Genomic DNA, 16,693 nt, shown 5'->3' on the forward strand with positions numbered 1-16,693 from the left:
CATATCCAATCAGAGAAAGAAAAAAACATCTTGTGACTCTAGTGCCACTCCCTCCACAACAGCTTCACCCGTATCTAGTTTTGAGTCTTCTCTAGATATTGATGACCTTGATGTATCTAATAGTGATGACATGATGCTGCGTATACTCACACAGCATCTCATGTCATCCCCTCCCATTGTCCATACTACACTTAAACCCAAATCAATTTTTTTCCCACGCAGTCAAAAGGCCCATACATAGAAGCCTTCTACAGAGTTGTCTTTGCGGACCTTAAGAAACTATGTGAATCTACTTCTGCCTCTAAATCTAATAACCTATCACCTTCGGAGATCAAAGCACTTGATCAACTTATACATACAGAAGATTTGGTAATCAAATCAGCAGACAAAGGAGGTGGCATAGTACTCCAAAATAAATCCGACTATCTGAAAGAATCATATAGACTATTTTCTGACAAAACGACATATGTCAAACTTACTAGGGACCCTACAGCTGATTATGCTACAGAAGCTGACCTACTGATCTCCACTGCCGTTCAAGAAGGTATTATTACAAAAATAGAAAGCTCTTTTTTGCGAAAGACTTTCTATCAAATACCCTATTTTTATCTATTGCCGAAGATCCACAAAAGTCTGCAGGATCCTCCGGGCAGACCTATCGTAGCAGCCATGGACAGTGTTACTACTGGCTTTAGTCTGTATATAGACCAGTTTTTACAACCAATAGTTTCCCAACTACAATTATATATTCGTGAGGGTACCCACCTCTTGGAACTATTGTCACCGTATAAGTGGGAGCCCACACTTGACGTGTGTTCATTGTATACCTCCATCCCACACAACTTTGGACTCATGGCATTAGAACAATTTTTGTTCACAGATCCCTTGATCAACATGCGCCAGGCGAAGTTTATTGTAGAGGCCACAAGATTTTGCCTGACACACAATTATTTTTCCTTTAATGATGAATATTACCAACAAATACAGGGTACTGCAATGGGGGCCAATTTTGCCCCCTCGTATGCTAACCTGGCCATGGGCCTATGGGAAACTAACTTCATTTATCAAAATGATCCCTTTGCGGCCAACATAATATTTTTTGGGAGATATATTGATGATTTGATCATCATTTGGGATGGTGACACTGATCTGATTACTACTTTTGTTCAACACTGTAATAACAACCCCTATGGGCTATCATTCACGTCAGCTACCGACTCACCTACCATGGCCTTTTTGGACCTTGAGTTAGGACACGATGGTTACACTATCACCTCAAAAAATTACACTAAGCCCACAGCAGGTAATTCCTACTTACATTTTGAGAGCTGCCATTTTCCCAAGTGGATTACGAATATCCCCAAAGGACAATTTTGCCGTCTTCGGCAGAATTGTACCAAGGACTTGTGATTATGTCGAACTTAGCAAAACTCTAAAAAGAAAGTTTCTCGACAAAAAGTACCCAGAAACTTTAGTTGAAGAAGCTTATAAACATTATCTGCATGGAAAACCTCCAAAAACAAATCAACCTCCACATGATTGTTCCAGTAGGACCAATATAACCACTTTTCACAACAAGCAAAAATATGGAGAAGATCCTAGAAAAATATTGGGGTATCTTACACCAAGATCCTCATTAAAAACATTACTTCCCGCCCACCCAAAAGTCATTTACCGTAGGGCCCCCAATTTGAAAAACAAGATTCATCTGTAGCTTGATGAAGGAGCGTGGCTACCGTGACATCGTAGCCCATACGCTCAGGAAACGCGTCGCTTACCAGTGACGTCACAACTCCGCACCTGCCCTCCACCTGCGTTCCTGGCCTCGCTTTGAGTTTCATCGCCACCGCGGCCGCTGTACAGCCCGGCAAGCCAGCAGAGGTTATCGTGAACGATCTGACGGACTGTTCTTATGATGGATCATCTCCTCACTTTACTACATGCTGTTTTATGACCACCCAAATGTGAGTTGTTTGCACATTGGCTTTTAATAAATTGTCTTATACTACACCCAGAGGCGCCTTTCCCTTTGTGTATTCTGGTGCAACCATGCATGGTAGCCAATCAGCTTCTAACTTCAGCTTGTTCAGTTAAGCTTTGGCAAAAACATGGATGGTTACTATGCTCAGCTGCACCAGATTCCATGTACACCATTTTTTTTTTACTTTAAACAGTAACCTTTATTGATAATTGTACATATACGAGGAAACAAACTTCAGACAAGTTGACAATAATATGGCTAAATGTCTTAGAGAGTCTTTCATCCCTTAAGTACTAGATATAACAAGACACAGATCAACATAGAAAAGGAAATAATTATTGAGCATATACTTTATGGAGCATACAACAATATACATGAGTACATCATTAATAAAGCCATGCAGATGGCAGTGGTGAAAAAAAGACTTGAAAATTTTGTTTCGTTTTCATTCGTAAAATACATAATTTAGTTCTGTTATATTTGTTGATTTTTCACAGCAGAAGCCGATCAGCACGCTCTGGCCAATGGATGTCCGCCGGTTTCGGAAAGAGAGGCTGGACGGAGCTTTGCCTATGTAACAAGGTAGAGCTCCGTCCAAACGGGGGAAGTGATGGATTTTCTTTCCCTGCAAAGCAGAGGATAAAACCCATCACATCCCTTAGTAAAAGCAGCACAGTGTTCTCACAAAAACACTGGTTAGGCACACATTTAACCCTTTGATCGCCCTAGATGTTTAACCCCTTCCCAGCCAGTGTCATTAATACAGCGACAGTGCATATTTTTAGCACTGATCACTTTATTAGTGTCATTGGTTCGCACAAAGTCAAATGTCAATTAGTTTTGGATTGTCCGCCGCAATATGGTAGTCCCACCATAAGTCGCTGATAGCCGCTATTTCTAGGATACAAATAAATTCCAGGATATATCCCATAGTTTGTAGACACTATAACTTTTGCTCAAACCAGTCAATATACATTTATTGGGATTTTGTTACCAAAAATATGTAGCAGAATACTTATTGGCCTAAATTTATGAAGAAATTAGAGGTTTTTTTTACATTTTTTATGGGATATGTTTATTAGCAGAAAGTAAAAAAATTTTTTTTATTTTTTTCAAAATTGGCGGTCTTTTTTTGTTTATAGCGCAAAAAATAACAAACGCAGTGGTGATTAAAAACCACCAAAAGAAAGCTCTATTTGTGGGGGAAAAAATGGCACAAATTGTCAGTTAAAGTAATGCAGTGCCATTTGGAAAAAAATGACCTGGTCATGAAAGAGGGTAAATCTTCCGGAAGGCAAGTGGTTAAACTTGTGATTGTTGTGAAAATGGGGAAATCATGCTTGGGAAGAAATCTGCCAGTTTATAATTAGTCTGAAGCACAACCAACCCAGAACAGATGGTAGATGTCAGGAAAAACTCACCGTATTGATTTTGCGAGGAAGTGGCACTGGCATTTCTGGAAGAGGTGGCGGACCGTCGCTGGAAGCCTCGGAAGCCTGCTTCTGCAGAGGTGCATGATCTGCTGGCTGGGAGTTTTGTACCACCTCCGGTGGCTGAGAATTTTGGTTCGTCTCTGGTGTATGAGGCTTAGGAGAAGTCTCTACTATAGGTACCTTGGGCGGCAGGTCTCCCAGGATGGGTTTGGGTGGAAGATCTTTGAGCTGTGGCTTTGGAGGCAGGTCTCCCAACTGTGGTTTTGGTGGCAGGTCTCCCAGTTGAGGCTTAGGAGGCAATTCTCCTGGCTTTGGTGGTAGGTCTCCCATGTGTGGCTTCTGTGTGAATTCTGAAGGCTGTGGTTTTGGAGGAAGATCTGCGAGCTGCGGTTTCTGTGGCAGGTCTCCTGGCTGTGGAGATTTCTGGAAGATGTCTGGCTGCTGGTTGTATTTGTCCATCGAGAGATGATGAGTGGTATCAATCTTTCTAAGTGCCACTTGAAAGAGAGTCAAGGGACACAATTATCAGTCTATAGCATTTAAAATATCATTGTAACAGTTAGAGAAGGTTCATATGTTTGTGTGTATGGAATTTGCAAGTCATAATTCCTATATGGACATATATGTAATTATTACTATTATAAAGAGATAGTGACGTACACACTATGTGGGCAAAGGTTTGTGGATACCTGACAATCACACCTACACTATATGATCAAAAGTATGTGGATACCCCTCCAGTATTTAGAGGGTTAAAGTGTTTTCACTGAAGGGTACTGTTAATGCTACAGTATAAAATACATTTTGCACAATTGTGCGCTCCCACCCAGTCCTGTGACATCAGTTTGGAGAATGCCCCTTTCTGTCCCAGTATGACTGTACTCCTGTGCACAGTCAGATCCATAAAGACATGGTTTGGCGAGGATGATGTAGAGCAGTTGTCCTCAAAGCCCCTTTCAGACGGAGCGGGAATCCATCCAATTGGATCCGCCTGCTCTACTGACCCCTGCTGGGCAGGAGGATGACAGGTCTGTGTCAGCTTCGCTATGCAGAGCAAACACGGACACAGTCCACTGTTCTCTATGGGATAGTCGGATGGAAACGGACTGCATGTCCGTTTCCGTCCAATCCGCCGGACGGATGGCAAAAGGTATCCCTATCCGTCTGTTTTCAGCAGACCGGATCGAATGCCGGTGGGGACAGCAGACACATATCTGCTGACATCCGCCGTCCCATCGGGAGCCGGTCGGCTGATGGTTTTCCAGCATGCATGTCCGACAGAAACCGGCCAAACAGGTGGCTTGTGTCAGACCAGCTGTCATACACACAAGTCTAATGTCGGCCGGTTTTTACTGAACCTCCCGATGTCGCCCCACATTCGGCCTGTGTGTACTAGGCTTAAGAAAATTGTTAAAAATAAATATAAAGACCATTAGTGCTACCCAATTAATAAAAAAGTGAAAAACAAACTGACACAGCAATAAAATAAATGCTAACAGATACCAATAGGCTATTAAAGTTGAGATGACATCTGCTCACAGAGTGGAGATATTACTAATAACAAATAGTCCCAAAATAATTGACAACAGCTGGACTGGTCACAGGAATCTTGGACAGACAGCCTTGCAATGACACAGCGGCTCTTCAATCTGTAATGTCAGTCTGTCTCTATATGGTTTAACAAGAGGTACCTCTAAAGTGGATAGGTGGATGAAATGGCTGATGTTTCAAATCAATAGAGCCATGGACTTGCGATTGACTCATTGCCCGCCATTGGAAATGAAGGTAGGTCACCAATAGTGACCTGTAATCTTGTGTTGCTGTGTTGGGTAATGTCAGTGCACACTGACATTACCCAACACAGCAACACAAGATTACAGGTCACTATTGGTGACCTACCTTCATTTCCAATGGCGGGCAATGAGTCAATCGCAAGTCCATTGATTTGAAACATCAGCCATTTCATCCACCTATCCACTTTAGAGGTACCTCTTGTTAAACCATATAGAGACAGACTGACATTACAGATTGAAAGCCGCTGTGTCATTGCAAGGCTGTCTGTCCAAGATTCCTGTGACCAGTCCAGCTGTTGTCAATTATTTTGGGACTATTTGTTATTAGTAATATCTCCACTCTGTGAGCAGATGTCATCTCAACTTTAATAGCCTATTGGTATCTGTTAGCATTTATTTTATTGCTGTGTCAGTTTGATTTTCACTTTTTTATTAATTGGGTAGCACTAATGGTCTTTATATTTATTTTTATACAACTTGCATCTCATGTATGTTATTTTGATAATCAGCAGTTGTTTTTGGATTGCACCTATCACTTATTATTTGTGTCATAGCAGTTGTCTAAAAGTTGCGAATACTCATTTCTAGACTATATGTGATATGTAGTCCACCATTTATGATCCATACACCTTGTATATTACCAATAATTAATTTTTGCATTCATTGTCAGCACACAGCACTTTATATTTAAGTCACGTCTATCAGCGCTGTAATCGTTTTTATTTTCAATTTTCAAGTTTTAGCACTTTTTTTACAGCAGCGATAGCATTTACTTGGTTTATCTGTTGCTAGCGCTGCCTCTTTCACTTAATATTTAAGAAAATTGTTGTGCTGTGACCCAAGAAGAGAATTCTTACCAACATGCTAGCAAAGCCATACAAAGAAAAATAATGAAGATATAATAAAACAAACACACAAAACAATGGTTAAAGCAGGATTAAACCCAAAAGCAAACATATATTATATTGCAGCTTACCAAATCTTTGATGTGGTGGCTGTATTGGTTTTATTTTTTAAGCTTTCTTTTCTTTATTTTCACCTGGTGATCCTACCAATAAGTCTGTTGTTTTAACACAGAACAAGCTGTCCTGCAGATGTAGCAGTTAGGAGGGATGAGGCAAACTATTTACCACCGACAGGGTGCTTACAATGATCAGTTTTATTAATTTACGTAAAACCTTTATCCCAAAAGAATGTTTACTGTAACTGATTATAAATCTGGAGTTTGTGAGCTGAAGTTTGGCTTTGATTTGTTAGTGCATCCAATTCTGCTAGTACATCTAACACTCCCCTCCCCCCCATACTGTTGTCCAAAGGTGCCCCCTGTGTTCCTTCATTCAGAGTGGAGGTGCTTTATTACAGGAGGTGTGTTACTGGCCAGATCACCAGGTGAAAAAAGAGGGGAAAAAAAGCTTAAAATAGGAAATCTAATGCAGCCAATCACATCTAATGATTGGTAAGCCGCAACATATTACATTTTTGGTTTGGGGTTTAATATCACTTTAATGCAGCTTCTGTATTTATAATATATAATAGAGGGGATAGGACTGCATGTGAAAACTACATTGCCTAAAATAGCTAGGTACCCACACTTACTGTCCTACAAGCTTGTTGTTCCTCATACAAGCTGATATTGCCTGAAATGACTACCTTCCATGATAAAAACGCTGTTTTACTTGGATGTACTGTCATGCCCTGGGGGTTTTGTTAAAAAAAAAAAAAAAAAAAAGCAGCAATTTTAGCTTGATAACCCCTTGGCACCGGTGCCTCCCATCCCTTTAAGGGGTTCAAGAGGCCACGAGGCGGGTATTATGATCATGTGACCGTTGTGACTGGCTGTCACATAATCGGAAAGCTCCGTCCGTTACCTGCCGGTAACTATGCAGGGAGCGCGCAGGTCGTGCTCTCTCATAACAGCTGGTTTTGCAATATTGTACGCAAATATGCGGCCGCTCGGCGTCAAGGCCCACCCGCCGGGAAGCTGCATATTTGCATGCCGTCGGTGCCAAGAAGTTAAATTTAAGGCTTTTACTGCTAAAAGCTTCCACACATTGACCACATTCTTCATTTCTGTAAACCTTTGATTTCTCTTCTTTTAGTAGTAGACATTTCAAACTAGCACAGGGTCTCTTCACCTCACAAGCCTGCCTGGGTAATTGCCTCCATGCCCCCCTCCCTGTATGCTCTCTTGCTCAGCATGTGCGTCTGTGCTGTTAAGCATAGATCTGTCAATTTCTTGCTAGAGAAGAAAGTTAAGTGGCCACTTATCTCTAACACTTCCGGGACTTAATTTAAATCTACAACCCATAGTTTAAAGACACACTGGTGTAGAGGAACGTGACTGGCCTGCACAGGGACCTGACCTCAGCTTTACTGAACACCTTTGAGATGAATTGGGAAACCGATTGCGAGCCAAGTACCTGATCTTACATTTGCGCGTTGGCATTTTAGCACACATTCCCACCCCAAATTTTTGTGGAAAGCCTTCCTAGACTGTCAGATGTTATAGCTGCCAAAGGGAGGTCCCAACTCCATATTAAAATACACAGGTTTAGGAATGGGATGTCCAACAAGCTCATATAGGTGCGATGGTCAGGTGTCCACATAGTGTGGATAAGATAAGAAAGATATGGTAGTGGCAGATGTGTTGTATATACCAATGAGGTGATCAGGTACATCATTTTTATACATGAAGACTGCAGCTTACCTTTTTGAGGTAGTTTTGGCAGAACTCTGGGCCCTAGTGCAGTCTTTGTTGGTCCCGTACTAAAAAAGAAAATGAAACAAAAATAGGGCAAAAATATATGAATAGATTTTTTTTCTGAAAACATAACCAAACAATTTTGTTCAGAGAGCAAGTTTCAGAACCTCTGTCATTTTTTTGATAGCCATTTGTGTGGCAGTTAGGGAAACTTACCTTCTGTCATGGTGACAGGGTGTCACAAAAGACAAGAAGTGAAGGGATATGGCACTGATAGAGACAACAAAAGTACACGAAGTATGGGAATTGTTTCAAATATCTGTCAGAAATATATTGGTCTCTGTGCCTTCACGTCCAAGTGACACCTCCAGCTTCTCATATCTTGCTTTGGTGTCACAGGGAAAAGGAATGAGGAAAATTCCCCCCAGTGAGGACAGCAATAAAGATTCGTGCCTCTTACCTATTTCTCTCAAAAACGAAATTAAAAAAGGTTTTGGCTGGAGTTAGGTGTTAAAGTGTATGTAAACCCTAACAGTGAACTTCTCTTTTTTGCTCCCTATTGGTCTGTTAAATATACCACTTAAAGTGTGTCTCTATGAATAATTCCATGAGGTGGGCTGAGGTGGCACGGTGGTAGCGTGGGTTTAGTAACACTTTAAGCTGGTCATACATGGATCAAAGTTTGGCTAGTTCAGCAGGGACACCAATCGACCTCGGTACAACTGCTCAGTCAGATTTTCCCAGCTCAATAAGCGCTGCAGGCTATAGCCTGCAACACTGATCAGTCTCCCCGCTGCAGGCTAGCCTGCAACGCTGATCAGTCTTCTCCGCTGTCAGAATACAATACCTCATCCACATTGAGTGTGTGTATGGGGGGTGGGATTGAGTCAGTTTTTTTTTTTTATTTTAAGTTCAACCCACTGACTAACCAAATAAAAAAACTGACTCATCTATGGGATGCCGTAGGCTTTTCTTCCACTTTAGGAGCCGAGTGCATTTCTGGCAGAAAAATATCTGTTTTTTTTTAAAGGGGCGAAACATGTAAAATATATATGTACTGCTAAGATGTACTGCATACAATTCTTTTTTTTTTTTTGCTATAATGTACACTTTAAATTATGGTAATGCTTTCTATTCATGATGGGAAACAAAAAAAAAACAAAAAAAAACAAAAAAAAACAAAAAAAAACAAAAAAAAACAAAAAAAAAAACATTGTGGGTCAATTACTGTTGGGCACATTCGGAAGCGTGAAATTGGCATTAAACATTTTTCTTCTAATAAAAATGGAAAGATAATTTTAGTTCATATCCCCCTTTGGTGGTCCTTGTCACGTACCTGGCAGAGTGGGAAAGCCTTTCAAACTTGTTGATGGGTTTATCCAGTGGGGTAGAGCCTGTGTCATTACCTGGTGAGAAAATGTACACAACTAATGACAGTTAACAGAATGTAAGTAAAATTGTTACCAAAAAGAAAAGAAAAAAAAATAATCAGGGAACACAAAGAAACCCCTAAAGTAAAGGAGATAAAAGACTGAAAAGTGCAGGGGAAAATAAGAAGGTTCACAAGCAATGCTAGCAGTTATCTACTGCCACCGAAAGGGGCATTTGTAGTATGGAGTCACATTTAAAGGGATGTTATTCTGAAAGACAAATGCTAGGATTTGTTGTAAGTTTTTCTTGTTAAAGGGATACACTCAATTTCTTGTAAATGTTTGGAGTAGCTTAGTTAAAATACAGTCTGCTACTACTCTGCTATCCAAGCTGCAGTAGTTCCAGGGCATTGTGCATTGGAAAAAAAAATTAACAGCAATTTAATCCAAATACAAATAAATAAATAACCAGATGGAGGGGATTTATCATATTTTGAAGGATGAAGTTGGAACATTTTTAAATTGTCCTCTATGTGACGGTTAACATGGCAGCCAAACTCAAACAAAGTATATTACACATATTGCAATTTTTTTTTTTTTATTTGCAAATTTTATTACTACCCGCTAGTCCAATCTTTCTCAACCAGAGTTCTGTGGAGCCCTAGTGTTACTCCAAAGGTTGCTAGGGGTTTACAGAGAAATTTCTGACTCTCAGATAAGCTACCACTCTTACCAATGATCTTCTTTTTTCCTGTGTAAGGGGGGCATTTTTCCCACATGCTGCCATTGTAATCTCCCACTAATCAGTATAAGGCAACCATTAAGGTGACCCTTCCCCCAAAGACAACCAATACCAGCCTTCTATACTTGCTACGAATGTGAGGGGGACCCACTAACAGAGCACTTGTCCCACCGATCACCAAGGTAAGGGGAGTTACACTGACCACAAATGTGGGAAAATGTAACAATTTTCACTGTCTGCATTTCCGTTCTGCCCACTTTTACTAGAATCTGTTTAATTAGAATTATTGAAAATAATTTTGCTGTATAGTGGCCCTGGGTGTAATACACCAAGTGGTCACTTTATCAAAAATTTGCTGTTCGTATGCCTAAAGCATTCACCGTCAAGTATAAACCCTTGAAGCAATAATTGCATAGGAGCAGGAAGGTATAAAAGGAAAGTAAAGGGACAGGTGTGTGCTGCATACAGGAAGTAGGAGTAAAGCGGAGATCAGAGACACAAAGCCCCGCCAATTAAAATGTGACAACTCACCCCAAGGGACTGACCCCCTACTATGAGGTAGAGGGCTGGGTGGATCGGAGAGAGTTCGTTTGTGTCCAGGGGGTGGGGGAGGAGCTTTCTTCTTGGATAATGTGAAGCTGCCACTAGGGGATTGGGTGCTTAAAGGGAGGGTTGAAGTAGGACCAGATGTAACTGGAAAAGTATACAAAACATCTTACTTATGATGATTGAGTAGCACACCAGGGTCCTACATACACACCTACCAACATTCAGTTCATCTGCCGGGTCAGCAAACGAGTGAAAGCAAAATTCTGTGGCTAAATATTTTGCAGTATCATTCTTATGCCATTACCTTGGCACCTTCATAAAAAAAATAGAGTGCAGAATGCTTTTCAATTTTTTTTTTTTTAATCCTTTTTAACCACTTGTCTACCAGGCAAATTCTGACATTTCTCTCCTACATGTAATCATAATCATTTTTTTGCTAGAAAATTACATCTCGCATGATATTTGCGCAGTAATTTTTCTAACTGTTTCATGCATTAAAAAAAAAAACAAAAAACAGTAAAGTTAGCCCAATTTGTCTGCATAATGTGAAAGATGATGTTACGCTGAGTAAATAGATACCTAACAAGTCACGCTTCAAAATTGCAGACGCTCATGGAATGGCGCCAAACTTCGGTAATTAAAAATCCCCATAGGTGACGCTTTAATTTTTTTTACAGGTTACATGTTTTGAGTTACAGAGGAGGTCTAGGGATAGAATTATTGCTCTTGCTCTAACGATCGTGGCAATATCTCACACGTGTGATTTGTGGGAGCGACTTATGTGGGAGCGACTTACGTATGCGTTCGCTTTTGCGTACGAGCACACGGGGACAGGGGCACTTTAATTTTTTTTTTTTTATTGTTAATTTTTCTAGTTTGACACTTTCTATTTTTGATCACTTTTATTCCTATTACAAGGAATGTAAACATCCCTTGTAATAGGAATAGTGCGTGCCAGGTCCTCTTCACAGTGAGATATAGGGTCAATAATTTCCCACATCTCACCTCTAGGCTGGGAAGCCTGAAATAAAAAAGAAAAAAAGAAAATGGATCTCAGCTTCCCAGCCAAGGCGGCGCCATTTTTTCAAATTCAGGGGCCAGGCATGACGTGATAACATTGCGCCCGGCCTCCGAACAATCATAGAGACTCCGGGGACCGTCTGGTCCACCGGGAATCTCTACGGTCAGCATCTGGCGTCAGCAGTTCCCTTCTCTGATTCGCCGATGGCAGGAGTGAGTCGGCAGAAGCACCGGAGGGGAGCAGGAGGGGGGGGGGGGGGCGCCCCCTCCCTCCTAGAGTTGCCAGCTCATCCCTTTAAAACTGAACACCTATTAATTACACAGGTTCTGTGGATGATTAGAGTGGTAATTAAACTTACTTGGTGTCTTATCTGCATTAAATTAGCCTCAGAACCTGTGTAATTCATATGTGTTCGGGTTCAAAGGGATGAGGTGGCAACCCTACTCCCGCCGCCTGTAAGAACGATCAAGCGGCCGCTATGATCGTTTTTAGGGTATAGGGAATCGCCGGAGCTAAAAGAAAATATCTGAATGATGTCTGTAGCTGCACCCATCATTCAGATATCACTGCTCAAAGTCAATGACGTCATTTGATGTTACATAGGCGGCAAGCGGTTAAAGAGGTTCACAAAGGCAAAACTATTTCCATACATGTTCATTACATCCCCAAGCCATTTAAGGTAGATTTCAAACATAACTTACAACCTTGGAGAGAAAAACCCAAACCGTAGTGCCGAATCACAAAAAGTGCTCTGGTCAGGAAGGGGGTAAAATCTTCCCGGGGCTGAAGCGGTTAACAGTGGTATACACAAGCCTTTAAAGCAAATTTTGGAATACAAAATGCAAGGTTTGCTTATATTGCAGCCTCCCCCCTATGTGGAATGGGGTAGAATACTCACCCTACACCCCAAGTTCTGGCGTGCTTGCCTAGATGAGGATAATGTCAATGGGCCTCATCATGGGATCCTTAGAAAGCTGAGGATCTTAAGTCTGCAAAAATGCACTACTGCAAAGTGCTGGAGCTTCTCAAAAATTTGGGGAGCCCAAGCTTTCCTGTGATCCCCTGATCAGACTAAGGTCGGCCATAGATGGTTCGAGTCTCGGTCAGTTCAGCAGGAAATCCGACATGCTGGTTGTACCCAAGTAGATCGATGGATCAACTTGGCTATATTCAGCCTGTCCATACATGGATCAAATCTCGACCGGTCCCTGCTGAACTGCCCGAGACATCTATGGGCGGCTTTAGCGACATCACTGGTGCTTACAAGAATCTGCTGGAAGCTAGGACGTAAAGTATATGTTACATTTTTTTCCAGAGAAAAAAAAAAAGTGCAGTTACACTTTATTAGTGCTGCAGGGTTTGCTGGAAAGCATCAGTAGCTCACTGAACGGTTTGATATATTGCCTGAATTTGCTCCATAACCTACAGAGCAGATAAGAGGGCTATATGGAGTCTGAACCCTTATGTCAAATGACCTGTGCTAAGTGCACTGCTCATTCGAATAAGTTGGTCATTAAAAGTTTCCGTAGATACTGAATAGACATTTAGAACATAATACTTAGGTGTGCAAGCACCTCCACCAACAACAATCAGAGATGCTGATTTTTGGTAGTGGCTCAGACTTTACACAGGTCTCCTGCAAAAGATAAACTAATTAGAGAATCAATTTTTCGTTAGAAAAAAGTAACACTACAACACATTTATCTGTCAGGTTAATTGGGAAGAAAGATTGCAGTCTGGGTGTTTTGATGTTTTCCTAGGTGTTCAAGGAAGGAGAAATACCTCAAGCACTGCCGTTGTATAGTGAATGGATTACTATGGCCTCCCTAAATTAATGAACAGTCTTCCTCTGTAAACAAATGGAAAATGTTTAACTTCTGGACAACCTAATTTAATAATTTAATCAAATAAAAATGAGGGGTCCATCCGTAAGCCCCCGATTCTGCAATGTCAAATGCCTAGTACACACGATAAGAATCTTGGACAAATGGTTATCAGTTTTTTGTTGCATGCCAGTCTCATATGAAAAACCAATAGATTACTAAAGTTACGGAAATTCTCGTATGACAGAATACAACTTCAGAAGTGATGTCAGGTATTGTAATGTAATGTATTCTTTCATTTCCGAGCATGCGTGGTCTTGGTTACACAATTTTTTCCCGTACAAATACAATACCAAGAGGCCCCCCCCCTCCCGCCGCACTCCGGTGCCCTCCGTCGCTTACTGGAGCCGTCGGCAGCGACGATCGGATCTTCACCCTTGCTGGGCATGGAGACGAGTGAGGGGAAGATGGCCCCCACCTGTCTCTATAACAATTCTGGGAGCGGAAGCAACGTCAAAACGTCACTTCCACCCACAGCTCTTAAAGGGCCATTTTTTATATATTTTTTTTTTAAATGACAATTTTTTTTTTATTGCATTTTAGTGTAAATATGAGATCTGATGTCTTTTTGACCCCAGATCTCAAATTTAAGAGGTCCTGTCATGCTTTTTTTCTATTACAATGGTCTACTCTCCTTGTAATAGGAATAAAGGTGACAATTTGTTTTTTAAACTGTGTAAAAATAAAAGAATTAAGAAAAAAAAAAAAAAAAAAAAATTTAGAACGCGCCCCGTCACAACGAGCTTACGTGCAGAAGCGAACGCATACGTGAGTAGCGCCCGCATATGAAAAAGGTGTTCAAACCACACGAGGTATTGCTGCGATCGGTAGAGTGAGAGCAATAATTCTAGCCCTAGACCTCCTCTGTAATTTAAAACATGCAACCTGTAGAATTTGTAATTTAAAACATGCAACCTGGAGAATTTTTTAAACGTCCCCTATGGAGATATTTAAGGGTAAAAGTTTGTTGCCATTCCACGAGTGGGCGCAATTTTGAAACATGACATGTTGGGTATAAATTTACTCGGCGTAACATTATCTTTCACAATATAAAAAAAAATTGGGCTAACTCTACTGTCATCTTATTTTTTTAATTCAAAAGTGTATATTTTCCCAAAAATAAGTGTACTTGTAAGACCGCTGCGCAAATATGGTGCGACAGAAAGTATTGCAACGACCGCTATTTTATTCTCTAAGGTGTTAGAAAAAAAATGTATCATGTTTGATGGTTCTAAGTAATTTTCTAGCAAAAAAAAAAAAACTGTTTTTAACTTGTAAACAACAAATCTCAGAATGAGGCTCGGTCCCTTAAGTGGTTAATCAAGTTGTGAGTAAAGTTCCACTATAACAACGAGTCTTGCAGATTCTAAATATCAGGGTAATTCTTGAATATATGACATTAGAACTGCTATAAGAGGAATAACATTTTGTCAGGTAAATTACATGTAGTTTAGTTACATAAACAGAAGATGGAGTGCTGCTTTAAAGTCAAACTGTAGCTGAATAATACATTTTTCAGGGATTCCAGTGGTAAAATTTTGCAACAGTATTTGTAACGTTTATATTATTGAAAACCCAAGGTTTGGCTTTGAAATGGGGATAACACTCGCCCAAAACTAAAACTACCTCACCACCGGAATCAATCTTTAAGAAATAGGAGGCAGAAATGAATCAAGTGTCCAATGACTTGACATAATAGGTGATATTGGAATTTTCTTTAATTTTTGGAATATAGTACTAAATGGACTAATAAACAAAATGTTACACCAATCAGGTTCATAGTTTGCTAACGTTATTCCAATTATAGAGACGTCAGTGAAAAGTTCTGAAGATACCTTTTCCGCCTGCATTCCTAGGCGGGAGTGGTGGTGCGTCGGTTATGGGAGACGTTGGCGAGTCTGTGCTGGTGGACATGAAGATCTGGTTAGTGAAGGCCCCGTAAGACAATCTCTGCTTATCCCGTGGAGTACTGAACCCAGGCAACAACTTGTCTTGGGGGGAAATACTAGATGAATGGCAAAAGCTTTGCGGCCTTGGTGAGCGCTCCTTTTTGATTGGACTAGGCTTTTGGGATGAAGAAGAAGAAGAGAAAAGCTAGTTAAACACTGTCGAGATTATATTACTAAAGTCTGTACAATATCACTTAATCACTGTGGTTTATCCCAGATTTCATGGAGCGAAGGTTAATATGTATAGTCAACATTCATTACAAAGTAGAATGTTTCACCAATTCTGGTGGTTGTATAGATGCCACATACTGTATACATGCTGATGTGACCCAGATACAACCCTTTCACACCCTCTTCCAAGGTGGCTGTTGGGGCTTATATATATGGCAACTACCTAAGGAAAAAGCCTAAAAAGGGGCACCTTATGATATCTCCTCATTCCTTGTGATCAAGGGAGACATTTATCAAAAAGCTGTGAGCTAACCTTTTTCTAGGCTTAATTAAAATTAATAACCTGTCATGAAGGAAGTATTAAGAACTACTAATGTTGACCTCCTACTGAAAATGCTAGTTGTCTGGCTGTTCCTGGCTTCAATACATTCTGTGTCTCTGACCTGGAAGAAGTATGCAGCCAGTAAAGTGGATTTCTAATCTGCATACATATTCCTGGGCACAATTTGAAGTATAAGGCTCCTTTCCCACGAGCAGACCAATCGGGTCTGCCTGTCCGTTTTTCAGGAGGACCTGAACGGACAAACCACCTATTGTTCTCTATGGGGCGGCGGATGTCAGCAGAAGTGTCCACTGACACCCGCTGGGCATCAGATCTGATAAAAACAGACGTATGGTGATATGCTCGCCATCCGTCTGGTGGATCAGATCGGATAACAAATCGGATAGAAACAGAAATGCAGTCCCGTTTCTAACCGCCCCATAGAGGAGAGCAGGCCGTGTCCGCTCTGCATAGCGGAGCGGACACGGATCTGTCATCCGTCTGCTCAGCAGGGATCAGTGGAAGGATCCCCCCGCTAAGCAGGCAAATCTGCTTCGTCTGAAAAGGACCTAAACAGTGTATTTCCAGGTAGGAACCAAAATGTACCCTCAAACCTCCCCCAGCATTATTTTTTTATTGTACCTTGTTCTTGTAGTGATAAACAGTGTTTATTACTCCCTGTGACATCATCAAAATTCTTGAAACACTGGGCAACTCAGTTCCTACTCAAGAAGGCATTCAAGTGCCAATTTCCCTAGACATAATGGGGGAGATTTAC

General features: G+C 41.0%; 1 protein-coding gene across 4 annotated transcripts in view; it reads right to left on the minus strand.

The window, feature by feature from the left end:
* Nucleotides 1-16,693, minus strand: part of ASAP1 (ArfGAP with SH3 domain, ankyrin repeat and PH domain 1) — a 411,321-nt gene that overhangs the window by 13,964 nt on the left and 380,664 nt on the right. For 2 of the 4 annotated variants that reach the window (XM_073632258.1, XM_073632256.1), the window contains 5 exons: nucleotides 15,309-15,537; nucleotides 10,552-10,713; nucleotides 9,245-9,314; nucleotides 7,915-7,973; nucleotides 3,403-3,911 (listed from right to left, as the gene is read on the minus strand). In XM_073632258.1, coding sequence (XP_073488359.1) covers nucleotides 3,403-3,911; nucleotides 7,915-7,973; nucleotides 9,245-9,314; nucleotides 10,552-10,713; nucleotides 15,309-15,537 — 1,029 coding nt within the window. Of the gene's footprint in view, nucleotides 1-3,402; nucleotides 3,912-7,914; nucleotides 7,974-9,244; nucleotides 9,336-10,551; nucleotides 10,714-15,308; nucleotides 15,538-16,693 lie in introns of all 4 variants that reach the window. The other 2 variants (XM_073632260.1, XM_073632259.1) reach the window with 2 other exon arrangements.

Source organism: Aquarana catesbeiana, linkage group LG05, assembly GCF_042186555.1.
Source record: "Aquarana catesbeiana isolate 2022-GZ linkage group LG05, ASM4218655v1, whole genome shotgun sequence".
Taxonomy (NCBI): Eukaryota; Metazoa; Chordata; class Amphibia; order Anura; family Ranidae; genus Aquarana; species Aquarana catesbeiana.